Source organism: Myotis daubentonii, chromosome 19 (genome assembly GCF_963259705.1).
Source record: "Myotis daubentonii chromosome 19, mMyoDau2.1, whole genome shotgun sequence".
Taxonomy (NCBI): Eukaryota; Metazoa; Chordata; class Mammalia; order Chiroptera; family Vespertilionidae; genus Myotis; species Myotis daubentonii.
The window spans coordinates 15,994,486-16,011,600 of NC_081858.1; the positions used below are offsets into that span (position 1 = coordinate 15,994,486).

The window sequence follows — 17,115 nt, forward strand, 5'->3', positions numbered from 1 at the left end:
GTGGGGGACAGGGGAGGTGGGGACAGGGGAGGTGGGGACAGGGGAGGTGGGGACAGGGGAGGTGGGGGGTGGGGGGACCAGAGTGAGAGAGTGGACTCTGGGAGCTGGGCCCCACGTCCCACGTGGGCAGAGGCAGCTTCCCTGGCTGTGAGAGCCGCAGCAGGCGGACGGGCGCACGTGGATTGGACGGGTTCCATTGATGAGGGAACCACAGTGCTTTGGAACGCGGCGTGGAAAAGTGGAAGGGGCTCGGGTTACGGCGCCACCTCACCGGGCTCACGTGTGGGCGCTGCGGTTCGCTGCGAGGCCTGTGGGCTTCAGCACCTACTTTGTGGGTTTGCTGTGAGGGTGGCGAGACAGCGGTAATGAGCTCCAGCCCGGTGCCCAGTGCCCGCAGATGGGGATGCCACCTCCCGCTGTGGGCCGTGTCCCAGGGCTTCCTGGAGAAGTGACACCAGGCAGAACCAGCTTTGGGGACTGCGCGGGGCACGGCGGTTCAGAACAGCTCCTGGTCAGGGAGGACTCAGAACTCCTAAACATACAGGCAGTTATATATATAGTTATATTTATATTTATATATCTCCATATATAAAGGCATTTTTATAAATAAAATACAATAAAGGGATAACACTTAAAACAGCGTCACTAATCATATAAATAAGGCGTCCGCAATGAGGCTGCCCTGAAGGTAAAGTTGTCTTCCTTCCTGGCGGGCAGGTCCCATGTCCAAACTCCATCTCTCAAAGCCGTTCAGGACCTGGGCCTGGGCCAACACCTGCTTCCTGGCGTGAAACGACCACCTTCTAAGAGCTGTGCCCCGGTCTCCTCCACTCGCTGCTGCAGCTGGACTGGCAGCCACGGCGCAGGCTTCATCGTGTCCCGTGATGTGGTCCACAGACGTCGGACGCAGGCCTCCCTCCAAAGCTAACTGCATCTGTGCAACGTGAAGGAACCCTGGACGGCGCGGCCGTGGACTCCGGGGCAGGGAGCTCGCTGCTGGGGCGCCCCCGACACCGGGCCGCGAAGTGCCGTGCCTTACACTTCCTCGAGGAATTTCACCAAAGTTCTATTTATAAAACATATAAACGTGTGAGGGACTATGATGCACTCGTATAGACAGTAGCTTAACATAGTATTCTAGTCTGTGTCACCGTAATTTCTGGGAAACTACCTTTTTTCACTGAATGCTGACACTGCTGGACTCGAAAGAGAATTATTCTGTTTCTTTCTCCAAAGGGACGCACATTCCCAAAAGGAGCGATGGCCCATTAAAGCTGGGCTCTGTGTGTGTTTTCAGGGGTGGAGAAGGAAAGCCTCCACCGGCAGCTGAGGACGCCCTGCCACTCGGGCAGCATAACTGATGGGCAGCTCTGCTACCCAAAGCTTAGGTGCCAGTTTACTCTGACACGATTCTGAAAAAAGTCAGGGGATTTCAAACCATACCCTCCTCACCTCCATGTGAAGCCTTTTCTAACAGCCACCCTGCCCAGGTGTCGCCCATGCTGGGAGTGAGGACGATTTCGGGTGGAGCGGCACCGTGAGCACAATCCTACACTAATGGGAGCTGCTGCCAAGAAGGCTCCCTGAAACCCGCCCCTTTCTCCTTAAAATGTAAATCTTTCTCCTAAAGTCATCCATTAAAGTCTCATTTGGTTCCTACTCTTAGAACACTCAACAAGAGGCCCCGTGACCGTTTTATAGACACATGCAAGTTTAAAGCCGTAGGGCTCGGAGGCCTTCTCTGCCCTGGCTGCCTTCTGTGGGCGACAGCCCTGCGACAGCCCAGCCACGCCTCAGTCCTCCCCACGACACTGCATGTCAGTGCCCGGAAGACGGACGTAACTGTGCCCACATGCAGAGAGTCAACGGCTCAGCTGTCACTTCGTGGAAGGCACTCATGGCGATCATGAGATGTGCTATTGTAAACAGCAGGTTACAGCTGTGGTTGCTTCAGAATGTTCTCCGAATGTCTGAGTAGACAATATCGAAGGACAGCTTCCCACCTGAAAGCTTCAGGCGGCCTGCAACGCCCTCTCAGCTGAGGCAGCCCATAGGCTGGGCCTTGCAGGAGGCGCTCTGACGGGCACTGAGGTGCTTGGAAAACATGGAATGCTGAGATGATCGAACACTATGCAAAACTGGGTTGTTTCCTACTGAGGGGGGAGGGAAAATTTTCAGGCATAAATAATATAAAAGGGCACACATTTTAAGATACATTCATATGACATTACTGCTACAAAAATAAATAATGCTTTTTCTCTGATTTGAATTAATGTCCTTCACACAGTCCATTCCCAGGCCCGTTCTGTGCAGTGACTGGCTGGAGTGGGAGCCGGACGCGTCCCGGGCACATCCTCAGGTCTCCTGGGGCTGCTGAAGGACCCCAGCGGGGCTGTCTAAAGGAATGCCAGGAGGAGACCATGTTGTCTTTTCAGTACAGTCCTTTGAAGCAGGTGGCAAGATAAGAGGATTCCAACTTAAAATTGTGTTCTCTGTTTCTGAATGGACACAGCTGTCTCCTGAAAAACACAAAGATTTGGGAGCACCGTGAAATCATAAAGGCTGGTTTTCACAAAGCAGTCTCAACATGTTACTTTGAGCAATAAAGAAAGAATAATGAGCAAAAGCAGAGCCCAGGTATGTTTAGTTTGAATGTGAGGGAGACAAAAGGTATAAAAGGTTCAAAATTAAGTTGAGCTCTGACGAGCAGTCATACAGCTCACCTCAGGGTTAAAGCAAAAACCCTTAAAAGCCCCAAAATAACCACCGTTCATAAAAGCTACAACTCCAGGATCAACTCAAATGAACCAGAGGTGCATGGCCACAAAAGGCATCCTTTGGTCCAGGTGCAAACGGGAGCAAAGCCTATTTGGGTTCCTTTTCCAAGATGTAATGGGACTGACAGCCTGAGCTGAAGGAGGTGAATAATAACAAAACTTCAAATCTACCTAGTCAGCTTTTCTGGAAGTACCCAACACCCCCACCCAGTCTTTTAAGGAAGATGTGAGGGATCACAGAGAGAACACATCTGCGTCACCTTCCCGTATCCATAGCTACATGAAGACCATCAGAAGCTTAGGCTGTATGATGCCTCCCTGTACCTCTGTGGCATCCCGCTGCCTCCTCCGTGGACTCAGAGGCGACCTCGCTGCTGCTGTCCAGACAGCACGTCTGTGGAGCTGGTCTTGCTGCCACCTCGTCCCCGATGCTCCCTCCAGGTAACGGGCCGTCGGGGGGTGTGGAAGCCTGACAGGCAGGCATCTTCGTGTGACCGAGGGGCTTCATTTCCAAACCGTCCTGAGCACAAGGCGCTGCCACTGGGACCACAGAAAGGGGGCTGCTGCTGAAAGTGCCGTTCGTTTTGGTGAAACACCTACAAGGTATAAACCAAAAGGAAAAATTTTGTCTGGAGGAATCGACAATTAAAATACATGGATTTTGAAATATCATGTGTATCCCAGATTCTTAAGAGGATGGTGCTTAAAAATAACTAAAGTCTTTACTATGATCTGATACATCAAAAACTCAGAAATAACAGTGAAAGTGGAATACAACAGGAGAATAAATCAAGAGGCAGAGAAACCACTTAGGAATGGAACCTCATCTGATGCCTCCTTGGCCTCGGTCCACTGTCAGAAGTTGTTTCCTAATTCATAACTGGCTCCTGAACACAGGGCACAGCAGGAAAAGGCCAGGAGCCACTGGAAGAATGGGGGGAGGGGACTTAAACTAAGCAACTGATGTCCCCATAAGAGAAATGACCTTATGCAAACCAAGGAAAATATACTTCTTTAAAGTCTGATAACAGGTTCCCTCTCACCCTTGGAAGAAACACTACTGAATCAAAGCCTATAAGGATTAGATATTCAAAATCTAGATTTTGTTTCTTTTTCAATTTTTTTTATTTGCAGAATTCACTTCAATTCTGCCACACTTTTATTTCTGGTCTTCATCTAAGACACATGTTTTGTTTTTCTTTCCATTCTTCAGACCGCCTAGTTTCTATTGATCTTCTAGTTCATGACTCTTTCTTCTGTTGTTTCTAATCTGATGACAAGCCCATTCCAGTTATTGTAGTTTTCTGCTTTGGAATTTCCATTTGGCCTTCTTTTTTACAGTTTCTATTTCACAGACAAAAATTCCCCATATGTGAATTCATGTGTGTACATCTTCCTTTAAATCCTTGGATGCATTTTTGATAGCTGCTTTAAAGTCACTGTCTGCTTACTGTGACATCTGAGTTACCTCAGGGTCTGTTTCTGTTGACATAAGATAATGAAGACTTGGCCATGTAGAGCTTGTACTTTTTTCCCAGATGGGATATATACATTTTTCCAAGCTGATCTTTACTTGGCTACTTCCTGTCCATTTCTAATCTCTCTAGGACCCTTAATTTCTTGTTCCTTCCTGATGGGACCTCTCAGTTCATTCATCTGTGAATTTCATCAGTGTCCTCTCTCTACCAATTTTCAAGACTGATGATAAACAGACCAGATTTAATGCCAATTCCTTCCCATTAAACTCGCCAAGCAGCTGACAAACCCCATTTGATTACATATCCAGAACTGCACTGATGCCATTTGAACTGAGGAGAGGAGAGGAGAGAAGAAGGGTAGAAAGTTCTTATTTGACTGAAATCTGTTTAACTCTTGAAATGCCCATTTTGCACAGGGTTTCAAACTAAGTCTTTAGTGTAGGGGACTGGAGCCTGGAAAAGCTTATTGGGTATGCTATTAGGTAACATAGTAAACTGCTTATTATATATGACTCTGAACACTGAAAAGGGTTCAAATGAACTGGACACAGTGAGGTAGTCATTCACAATGTGCCCCAAGCCCTAGAATCAAATTAAACTCCACAGATGGCTCCGCACACCCCCTCCTACCTGTTCTGGAAATTTCAAGTCAACACTACAGTTTAGACAGTATGGGCAACATTTCCTAAGTTTATTATTCAAACAGAGGGATGATCAAGGGTCTGTGGGTGACAATGACTTTTTCTTACAAGTCCGCTCCAAGAATGCATTTAAGTGTCACCCTAAGAAGGCAGAGATGAGAGCATAGAGGGGCCGGTACAGAACAGGAAAGACTCCGCATGGAAAAGGCCCGCAGCGAGACCCCTCCAGGTCTTAAGAGAGCTGCCCGGCTAACATGAGTGTGATGAGGCCTGACAGGCGTCTGACAGGATGATTCCCAAGTTATGCCGAGGGGCAAGCAGTCTCTCTCCATCTCCTATAGCGATTCCCAGCTCAGTGACGGCACCGCCACCTGGACACCATCCCTGACACCTCCTTCTCAGACTGCCTCATCAACCAATTACTCATGTCCTAGTTTTTTCTAATCCTCACCCAGGGATATGCTTTTTTATTGATTTTTTTTTTTTAGAGACAAGGAGGGAGAGAGATAAAGAGAAACATCAATTTCAGTAATATAACTATGAAAAAGCATTACTATACACAAGCGGTTTTCCCTAATAATCAAGCATACTCTCATCATAACACAGAATAGAAACACCCCATAACACAGAGTTGAAAATAACAGGTGAGAAAAGATAAAGTCTGTACAAAGAGAATGACTCTAATTTAAAGATTTCAAAAACCTCAAACCTTTTAATACCTTAGAAACAAAGTCTTTAATATTGTCAGTATTGCTAAAGAAACCAAAGCACAGAAAGATAAAAACTGTAAAACAGGGGTAAAAAAAATTGTAACAGCCTCCCTTATGCAGAGTTTTATATCTTAGGTAAAATTTGAAGAACTTGTTTGCTAAAGGGAAAAAATAAAAGGAGTCATACGCCCACTCACAACATCCTGTGCAAATACATATCAACATACCTATTGTTATTCCAGCAATTTCGACAGGTGACGCACTCCACCGGCTCAGTCTGAGGAACTGCTGTGTACATTCCACCACCCTGGTCAGGACCAAGTACAGGGAAAAGAAAAGAAGAAACAGGGCTGAAGGGGCCATCAACCATGACCTCAGCACTCACAAATGCAAAGCCAGGCCAGCAGTCCATGGATGCAGGGCCTATTTTAACCGACTCCCTAAGCAATGCTACGCTTACCACTGCTCGCCTATATTCACAAAGGAGTTCTGCACAATATTAAAGCCACTCCAAAAACTTAGCTGCCATGTTTCCCATGTATTTTTGTACTGGAAGGAGGCAAATAAATGGAGGTTAGTCACTTCCCCTCAGTGTTTCAAACCTAATGAGCCCACAATGCACTGTACATTCTAACCTTCGAGTCATTTTCACCTCCAGCAGCCGCGGAAGAGCTGCACGTGACGCGAGCTGGAGAAACAGGGGAAACGCCTGGGTGATGTCATAAGATAACCCATCCTCATTTTCCTGTAATTATTCTGAGTGGGTCTGTTCACTTGACTACACTACGGCTTAGAACATGTTATGTTTTTCCAGATGGAGCAGATTCTCAGCCAGCAATGACTTGGAGGGGACTATTAATATTTTGATGTTGCTTTTGGCCAAAACTGCCCAGCAATTAAGAAAAATGCCCAGATTAACACATACCTCATTGTCAAATGTTCACTTGACATGTACAATGGCAAGAGTTCCTAAACACTGAGTTAAGAACTGAAGCAGCCTCATGGTCAGAGTCATAATTCTGCTCGCAGAGGAGCAACAGCAGGAGGGAACTTGATAAGGGTGGGCGAGGCTGTTGCGGCACCAGGGCTCGGAGCAGGCCTTCAAGGTTAGGAAAAGTTCAGGCAATTGTTTTTCCCAGAATACTTTCCATTTCCACTCAGCTCATACCAACAGCCAGAATCTGAGCAAACCAAAAACACTGAAAATTTCTCTCAATATTCTTGATCCAACTAGCAACAGGAACTTTTAAGAAAACATTGAGAGAAAGAATATTCCAAGGCCATATTCAGCCCCTGGGCTTAAACTTAAAAGCTTCAGACAATCAAGTCAGCAATCTACAGGGGAAGGTACTTAGTTGAATCACTAACCATATTAAAGTGAATTAATGATTTTATGATGACCATCATTTTTTAAATTTCCAGACTGCCTCCCACCCAGAAGAGCAGAACAAGAAAACAAATGAGTTAAAATCACCAGTGATAACCTCTACAATTTTACACCTAGTGGGGTGACTATTATTTAAATAGCAATTCATTGTTCAAAAAACCAAAGGACTATGTTCAAATACTAAGAAAACATCAGACTTATTTTTTCCTCCTATGGAAATAGCATGTGCTGTTCAGACTTCAATGTTCTCTCCTTCGGTTTCTTGGACAATGTTCATAGTTTGGATTAGGAATGGTGACAAAAAAAGTTTAGGGAGTCTGAATATAGGCCATGTCTTTCCACACGAAATAATGAGATCATTGTTCTCTTTTGGTAATGAGATGCAGTAAAGCAAATAAAGTATTTTTTCTACAACATACTAAAGCTAGGTCACATGACAGCCATGAGATTTCTAGCTTTCAGATAAAAATATATGTCATTGCTTTATCCTCCAAATATTTAATAAATCTTTATAAAAGTCGATGATAAAAAAAATTCTTCAAATTTTAGCACATTGTGGGTCATGGCAAACTTATCTGTAATCAGAACAGTGACAAAAGCTTAAATCTGATAAACTAAAATTATCTATTTGGTTGAAAAATAACATGGATGCGTATCCACACCATGTAGTAAGTCAACCGCCCTGGTGCAGAGGCCCTCTGTAACCAAAATACATCTAAGGTATTCTACTCATTCTGTTCCCATTTCAAAAGGTGAACTGTATCAGCTAGCTATTCCTGAATTACAGTGGTTTTAAAGCTTTATCCCCTCTTGTGGCTCAGAATATTAACACTGTGAAATGCAGGCATCAAGACGACCACACATTGGGCAAAAGAAACTAAGGAATCGCAATGTGTTAGCAGTCGGTCTGGTGGCCCTTAGACATGTTCCGCGTGGCCATGCAATGACTTTAAAAACTGGAATGAATTTCCAACATGTAAAAAGTCTGGCAATTATGCCCAACTGACGTGGCTCAGTGGCTGAGCATCAACTCATGAACCAAGAGTTCGCAGTTCGCTTCCCCATCAGGGTTGCAGCTCAATCCCCTATAAGGGGCGTGCAGGAGGCACTGATCAATGATTCTCTTTAGTCACCGATGTTTCTGTCTCTCTCTCCCTCTTCCCTCCTCTCTCAGAAATCAATAAAAACATTTAAAAAACACCTGGCAATTTCACCTGTACGTACAGGTGCTTTGCAAAAGCAGGAAATCTGGCCACACTGGGTCCTGCACGCCAACAACAGGAGGGGAGCTGCCGTGCCTCTAAGACAGCGCGTGTGCTGTGCCTTTGCTGGTGCCCCCAATGCCTGCCCCGCCCTGAACGTGCTTCACTCAGTGTCATGATCGGCCAGACTCCTCCAGGGATAGGAGTTCTCAGGCTTTGCTTTGAGTCAAATTTAAAGGGTCTGGACCAGCCTTCACCCAATGATTTTCCATTTCATCTCAAGAATAACTTCCATTTATTTGCTACATGTTCCACTTTCAGTGTGAAATCATTTAAAAATATAAACCAAATTGGCGAATATATCTATGACCTGATAATAGAAATCTTACAACAATTACGCTGGATCGAGGGGTTGCCTGGATACATACTAGTTCCATTCCAGGGAACCAGTGAGGTTCCCACAGTGAAAAGAGCCAGCATGCCCACCTGCTCTTGTACCTGGGCACCAGGGTGGCGGGGACAGGGACAGAGTTGTTTCTAATTGGGTCTCTTACATTCACTAGATGACGAGGATGTTCAAAGTCCACACGTGTCCTGGCTAGAGAGCTCGTGTGCCCAGGGTAATGCCCTCCGTTTAAGCTCCCGTTCACGAGCCCACGGACCCCGTTAGGGACCTTGTGGTGAAGGTGGGAGCAGCCGTTGCTGAGACCCCCGCTGCTCAGGAAGCTCCCGTGCACATTTCCATTTATCCGGGTGGTGCTGGGCAGGGGGGCGTATTCCACCATCTGCCCATTGATGTCCGAGCCTTGGTACAGATATCCTGGTGGGTCGTATTCTGTCAAGAAAGAACAAAAAAGAAGAAAGATACTGAAAAGGATGACCTTCTTGCTTAGGAAGGTGTATTAACAAAACCATTAAGAAACTGCAAACACACGAAAAGCAGACACTCTGCAAGTGCTCAGCGAGAGCCTGCTTGTGAGCTGTGCTCCAGTGAAGTCACTGCTGCCGGCCCCTTTACCTGTGCAAGTATCTAGGAACTGAGTTAATTATGACTCTGTTAATGAGAAGAGGAATTAACCAGGGAGCAGTTACACAAAAGAATAAAATAAGGAAGGAAAGAAGGAAGGAAGGGAGGGAGGAGGGAGGGAGGCAGGGAGGCAGGGAGGAAGGAAGGGAAGGAAAAGACAAAAAAGACAATTTCTGAACTGAGCGGGCTGAAACTATCCCAGTAATGGCAACGGGAAGTGTTTCAAGTGCCTTATACTTCAAAGTACAGAAAGTGTATAAAACAACAGAAGGTTAACTATAGGCAGGATATTTCACATAGCAATAAATAACATTTTTAAGAAGAAGTATGGAGTTGTGTATGTATTTACTAACTATCCACACAGTTCCTTGGTTATGTTAGCACTTTGGAAATTGTGGGGCATTAAAGGCAAAAGGCTAAGTATCCCATTTTCTTATATTAAAACCATGTAACAACGGCCTCACAATTCTGATTTCCAGAGGCACACCTGCCAGGTTCCTTTAGAAAAAGTACAATATCCCTTGGAAAGCACAGCACCAAAACTGCACAGGTTTGCTGTCTGAGTTCTGCTAATGCTGCAGCCCTGTGAGAGTGCCGGCTGGGTGAGGTCCCCCCTCATCTCGCTGAGCTCGAAGAGGTGTGTGGTGAGAGTCTGCCTGCTTCTCTTCCCCAGGAAACGCTAAGCTGAGGGGGCAGAGACCACGCTTCAGCAATTTACCTCTATCACCATGTCTACCAGTGCCAGGTGCACAGAAGACAGTCCATGACGACCTTTTGAATGAATGACTGCATCAACATTACTACTTTAAATGTCCATCTTTAAACATTATCAAGTCACACAAAAATGACTTTAACCAGATTAGTCTTGTCCAGGCAACCCAATCACAACTTTCCATTTAATAATTCAGCACAACCTCAGCAATTAAGGTCAATGACATTAAAACCATTTAGAAAAAGACCCAATGAAACGCTCTCCAAGCCTTTCAGTCTGGTTCCATCATCACCACCACCTCCCTCCCTGCCTATCTCCTGGAAGGCACCACGCCAATTAAATCCCTTTTCCCCCTGAGCTGTCAACGACAAAGGGACAGTATGTGGGAGGTGGCTGACAGAAGCCAGAAGTGCCTGTCACGCTGGTGTCCTCCTTTGCTTTTCTGTCATTCTCTTACTCTTGGGCCAAAGGGGAAACCAAAAAACTTCCTCCCACCAAAGATGAAGTCTCTGATGACCTTGAACAGCTGGGGGAACAGGACAGATAGGAAGAGAACTGGGGGAAGAAAAGGGAAAAGAGTTCTGGATTATGTGTTTAAATACAGTGCCATCCCTGACCTAGCTTAAGCCCTCCTCTTATTAGATGCATTTAGGGGAGGGATGCACTTGAGTAGTTTTGGTACAACAGGTACCAAAACAGGACCATGTTATCTTAAACTGTGTCATTCAGGGACAGTAACTTAGAGAAGTCTTCACTCCCTTCCTTCGCATCATGTCTCCTCCCTTCCCTGTTGACAGGTGTGTACAGCCTGGAGGCGCTCCTGCAGCCACCACAGAGCTCCTGCTTCAAGCGCTCGTCCCCTCTGCTGGTCTGACAAAGCCAGTGTCTCCCAGCGCGGAGTCAGCTCTTTGCTCAGAGCCCAGCTTAGCTTTGGCTTTGCTGTTGTACCTACCAGGCCATTTAATCTGATGCTGACAACTAACAGTTTTAAAGTCACCTCTGACTGAAGAGGAGCTAGTGGATTTTAGGCCACGACACTACTACACAGAACTGTGAGAAGTCAGTATTCATTCTGACTGTATTCCCCCCCCGCCCCCCATCTTCTTCAAACAAAGAGAAGAAACTACTGGGATGCCTTACTCTGCGTGGTGTTCTGCTGGCGGTTCTTCCACAGGCACATGGCGATGAAGACCATGAGGATGAGGACCATGACGCCCAGCACACAGCCCACCACCAGGTACAGCATGTCGCTGCTCCTGGCGGGGCTGGCTGCAGGCCCCACGTTGCCTCCGCCTCCTAAGGAGCTGGGAGGGGTGCTCAGGTCTCTGCCAGGATCCTCCGAAGCTCCGGGAATGCGTTTCACTGGGTGAGATAGAAGGAAAACATGATGTCAGGGCGAATACAGACTATGACGGTTTACTCTCTGCAGGAGGTCTGGCTAGGAACTTAGCCAGTCTGTTTATACTTGTTACTGAGATGATCTGACCACCAATGAGTTATAAAGAGGACTTAAAAGTTACAAAAATCTGGTGTGCCAAAGATTTAGTCCACACATTCTAGAGAAAACAGACATCAGAAACACATAAGCGCTTGGTCTAACCCAAACTCCTGGTTATCTGCCCAATTTACACTTTCAGAAGACTCCCGAAGAGTTGAAATAAAAGTATTTCAACTATGGATGGGATAAAAACTCCTTTCTATTAGGTATACTTTGGGCTGAATTACATATTTTATGCCTCTGCCATGTGATGAATATTAGAAGATATGACTTTGGACTATAAGAACAATTACATACAATCCCAACAACCTCACACATAAATATAACGCATTCCACACCAAAACCGTTTGGAGTCCACGTCAGTACAGTACCTTTACCTAGTTCACTGGTATAACCGTGAGAACGAAAGCTAACCACAGGTGGGACTCAAACCCCATTTTTCTGTCCTCAAACAACATGCTCTTAATGCCTTAAAGGTCGTGGAAAGGCAGGGGGTTGAGGGGCTGGCAGTCGACTGGCTAGGTCTAGATCCCGCCCACCACTTGCCCTCAGCTGTCTGGCTTTAACCTGCACGTGGGAAAGGGGGTACGAAGAGCAGCTCCATCACAGGCTGTAATGGAGAGTGAGCGCGTCAGCCCACGTAAAGCACTTAGCACAGAGCCGTCCAGGTGGCACATGGTGCTCACTTCCGTATGAGTATTACCTACGACACCACATGTCATGTTATGCCACCTAATGGCCCATATGAGCAGAGTGGTCTTTTAAAAAATTAACTTCCACCTTATATCGGAGTTCAATATTCTAGCAACATTAACAGACAGAACAGAGCGGGGGATGGTAAAGGAGAGGCCACCTTGCGAAGGGGAGAGCTCTCCATCGAGAGCTAGCTGAATGATTGGCAGAGACTTGAAAGGAAAATGGTATGTTGGATCAAACAATTCTCAGGTCCCTGCCGATTCTAAAGAAAACAAACAAGTTTCTGAGGCAGAATGGATGTTACAGACTCTACAATAAAGATGAGGATTACTCATAGGGAAGTCCTTCCGGTTTATTCACTCTTTATTTGCCCTTAATTTATTCATAATTCTACCAAGCTTGATGATCTGGTTGCCAACCTCTTGTTAAAGTTAAAAACTTTGGCGGCAGAGGGTGAGTCAGACAGACCCATGGACATCACTAAGAGGCAGCTCAGAATGTGAAATAAGAAAGGTGGCATGAAACACATGAAGATCCTGGGACACAGTCACACACCAAAAACAGAGAGAAGCAAAGAACCATGGACGAATCCTGCCAGCCGATGATCTCTGAGGGTGGGGAAGGGGGGCCTTCAAGCACCTGTCATTCCTGAAAACCTTCCTGAATTACTGAGGATAAGATGATCAGTGTTCAGAACTTTGAGTCATTTCTTTAAAAGGTGCATTTGTATAGAACATGTTCTATTTAAACAGGCTAGGAACTGCAATACATTGTAGAAAGTCATTCAACACGAACAGTTAACATTTTAAAGATGTTTTTTCAGCCCAGCCAGAGTGACTCGGTTGGTTAAAGTGTCATCCTGTGCACCAAAAGGCTGTCCAGTCAGGGCACATAAATGGGTTGCGGGTTTGATTCCCAGTCAAGGCGTATGCAGAAGGCAACCAATGTCTCTCTCTCTCTCTCTCTCTCTCTCTCTCTCTCTCTCTCTCTCTCTCTCTCTCTCTGTCTCAGCATGTCCTTAGGTGAGGATTAAAAAACAGCAACTTCCCTTAAAAAAGAATTCTTTCATTTTGCACTGATCTGAAAGTCTGCAGGGAGGACCTTTTACTCCCCAGTGAAGTCAATGACTGCGAGATGCTATTGCAGACACAGCTATACTATCATCCTATTTAAACAACAGTTATTACATTGCTGGCTATGTATTATGTTTTGTGTGGCTAGATTCCTAAATGTCTGGGGGACTGAAATGATAAATTTCATTTTTAGGTAACTTCCCTCTGAGCATTACAGCATTTTAGAGGGGGATAAGAAGTGCCCAATAACATATCAGAGTGCCTCATACAAGAAGGCACTTAAATCTGTGCTCACCAAATAAAATTCAAGGTAAATCTAAAGGCCTATGCATATATATATGTTTAAACGTTGATTCAATATATGCGTTTTGCAGCAGGAAGATGTGATTTAGAATTAAAAGATGGAACTGAGTCAGTCTTTTTGACCCCTTTTATTATCTTCGTTTAAACTGGGGTAATAACATCACCTGTACAGATGCTAAAGGCTGCCTAGCCTCCTTCTCCCATGCCGGCAGGCCCCCAGCTCTGTCTAGGTGTCTGCTGAACACCCCGGAACTCTGGAGTAGGTCCTGATCCATCAACCACCCCAGGAATGATAGGGGCATGTGACTGAGTTCTGGCCAATGAGACGTGAGGGGGAAGAATCAACTAGTTCAGTGGTTCTCAACCTTGGCTGCACATTAGAATCACCTGGGAATCTTTTTAAAATCCTGATTTCTGGGCCTCATCCTCCGGAAATTCTGTTTCTTTGTTACTAATGTTGTGGCCCCACCCCATAACCAAGAAACAGAATTTCCGGAGGATGAGGCCCAGAAATCAGGATTTTAAAAAGATTCCCAGGTGATTCTAATGTGCAGCCAAGGTTGAGAACCACTGAACTAGAGGATTCTGGGAAGTTTCCCCTGGTTCTTAAAAATAGCACAAAGTCCTAGCTGGTTTGGCTCAGTGGATAGAGTGTTGGCCTGCAGACTAAAGGGTCCTGGGTTCGATTCTGATCAAGGGCACATGCCCAGGTTTTGGGCTCAATCCCCAGTAGGGGGCGTGCAGGAGGCAACTGATCAGTGATTCTCTCTCATTGATGTTTCTATCTCTCTCTCCCTAACTCACTGAAATCAATAAAAATATATTTAAAAAAATAAAAATTGCACAAAGATGCCTGTTCAGTTGGTTGAGCGTCATCTGGCACACCAAAAAGGTCTCGGGTTTGATTCTGGTCAGGGCCCATACCTAGGTTGTGGGTTTGATATTCAGTTGGGGCATGTCTGGGAGGCAACCCATTGATGTTTCTCTCCCCCCCTCCCCCCCGCCCTTTCCTCTCTTTCTAAAATCAATGGAAAATATCCTTGGGTGAGGATTGGAAAAAAAAATATACAAGGAAACATGTTTCTTTTTCTGTCAGATTGAGACTGAACACAAGTGTTTTTGACCTATAAATATCCACATTAACTGTTTCTATTATATCTTCCTTTTTAAAAGATGGTAATATTTCAGTTAATCTAGATATGTAGGCATATTGAGGATTTCAATTTAGAATTAGTGACTGCTAATTCTGAACTTAACTACTATACTTAATTAAACAAGTACTGTTATGAACATCTGTCATTCCAGAAACTACTTTAAACATATGTTGCACTTAACCTTTAAATTCTTATACGTTCTGTTTAGTATTCTAGTTCTCACAGCAGTCAGTAATAGTCAGCAAATATTTCTGTTCTCTTGATGGAGAAGAGAAAAGAAGTGGCTTAGAGTGACAGAGAAATTAATAAATGTGATGGATACTTACGTGAATTGTTTTTTAGACAAGTGCTCTAGCCAACATAGTATACCTTCTGTTTGGACAGTCTAACAGAATGCACCGAGAAAAAGGCCCAAAGCAGAAGCTTCCTTCGGTAAACATACCAATAGTCAGAAGGAATAATCCAGAGTTTGGAAAAAGCACAAATCCTCACCCCTCCCTTACCTTTAGTCTCACAGATCATCACATTGCTAAACTCGCTTTCTCCTCCTTCGTTGAAGCACTGCATTTTAATATCATAGGAGGTTTCTGGCTGCAGATGCCCAATCGTGTGCCATTGCTTTGAACCTAGAAAGAAAGATAAGAGATAAGCTTTACATGTCATACAACCTCAGTGATACTGTCAACATAATTACTTAATAATTTCAAAATGAGGTGGGAGCAGCATCCATTACCATATAGTCAGTCTGTACGATAAAAGTGTACATGATATAAGTATTTTGGTAATATACCACAAATAAATTGTATTTCTATTCCATGCATGGAGAAAAATGATAAAGAGATAAACTGAATTAAAGCTATACCTGTGTGTTGGTGGCAATACTTCGTTTCATCACAAATAATTACTGGAGAGTCTTTGTAAAATACATGTGAATTTCACACACAGGTGGAAAACACCCTCAGCCCTTTGATCCACCTGTTCAGCCCAGCAAGTCAATCCACTCTGCCCACCCGTCAGGGAGCAACACTGCATGTGAGATCACAAGTGGTGCCTTTCCCAGAACAAGTGACCATTTACAAGACAGGCTTAGTTAGCAAAGCTCTCAACTCCACTGCAAGGAACTCAACATACACTGACATATAAACAAACGCCTGAATAAAAGGCTGAGGATAACCCGAAAGCAAACCCACCACGGGAAACCCTTGCCTACTGCTCCACTGTTTCTCCTCTTTTGGGGCAGGGTCTCCAAACCACATAAGTATCTCTAATAGACTGCTTCTGTTACCTGAGGCACACAGCCAGCACTTCCCTCAGGAACACTCCTGAACTGAACATTCCAGCGTAAATCACTCTCCATTTTTACTTCCATGGACCTGTGACAAACTTTAATGAACAGGACACTTCTACCAAAGTTAATTAACTCTTCAAGCACCTTTAATCCCTCTTCAAACTGGTGCCACTGTTTCTGAGAAACTCAACTATACCACCAACTGATTTAAGACTTAATCGAAGGTGGAGGAAAAAACCAAACAACCCGTACAAGTCAGAGCGATTTGGCTGACAGACCGATAGCGCCAGGTTCCTCTCTAATTCAACACAGGCAAAAATATTTCAATCTGAAAGCACAACCCCTCCCCCAGGACACTAATACAAAACCCCTCATTTATAAAGACCCCTGTTTTATAAGATGAAGAACCTGTTTGTTCTAGGATCAAGGGACCCTGAAGGGCTCAATAAGTGAGGAAATCTGTGACCTGATTATAAATGTAAAGAGAACCTTAAAAGAAACCAAACTCAAAATCTGGTTGAGATTAGTTCAGACCTATTTCTAATTTCCAAAATCTTTCTCGTTTTAAAATCCTCGCCCAAGGATATGTTTTAATGATTTTAGAGAGAGGAGAAGGACGGGGGGGAGGGGGGGGGATGACGACGACATGGAGAGGGAAAAGGCGAGGGAGAGGGAGAGAGAAACATCAATGCGAGATCAGTTGCCTCCCATACACCCCAATCTGGGATCGAACCCGAAACCCAGACAAGGGCCCTGACCAGGAATCAAACCCACAACCTTTCAGTGCATGGGAAGATGCTCCAATCACACCAGCCAGGGTAAAATTCCAAAATCTTTCTAAAAAAATGTCTATTTTTTCTCTCTACCCTTAGGCCTTTCCTAGCCCAGCCCTGCACTCACCTCACTATACACATTCTCATGACTGTTTACTACACTAGATCTGAAGTTTTCCTTTCAAAGCAGTAGCAAAAATGGAATTAAATTAAGCTCCTGATATGTTACTAATAAGAGAAAACCATTAAAATAACGGATTCATATCCCATTGTTACGGTAATTATCCCAATGGCTAAAATTACAGGAAACATCAGCAGAGAGAATGAGCTTTTACTGATCGCTGATGAGTAAGACAACCAAGTGCATTATTAGGTTTAAAGTCAACGTGCAATTTT

At 44.8% G+C, this 17,115-nt stretch overlaps 1 protein-coding gene across 5 annotated transcripts in view; it reads right to left on the bottom strand.

The window, feature by feature from the left end:
* Nucleotides 1-539: 539 nt before the first annotated feature.
* CDON (cell adhesion associated, oncogene regulated) overlaps nt 540-17,115 on the bottom strand; it is a 75,396-nt gene continuing 58,820 nt past the window's right edge. For all 5 annotated transcript variants that reach the window (XM_059676690.1, XM_059676686.1, XM_059676689.1 and 2 more), the window contains 6 exons: nt 15,162-15,284; nt 11,075-11,296; nt 8,750-9,030; nt 5,834-5,913; nt 3,102-3,373; nt 540-2,519 (listed from right to left, as the gene is read on the bottom strand). In XM_059676690.1, the coding sequence (XP_059532673.1) occupies nt 2,356-2,519; nt 3,102-3,373; nt 5,834-5,913; nt 8,750-9,030; nt 11,075-11,296; nt 15,162-15,284 (1,142 nt within the window). In that variant the 3' untranslated portion in view covers nt 540-2,355. The remainder of the gene's footprint in view (nt 2,520-3,101; nt 3,374-5,833; nt 5,914-8,749; nt 9,031-11,074; nt 11,297-15,161; nt 15,285-17,115) is intronic.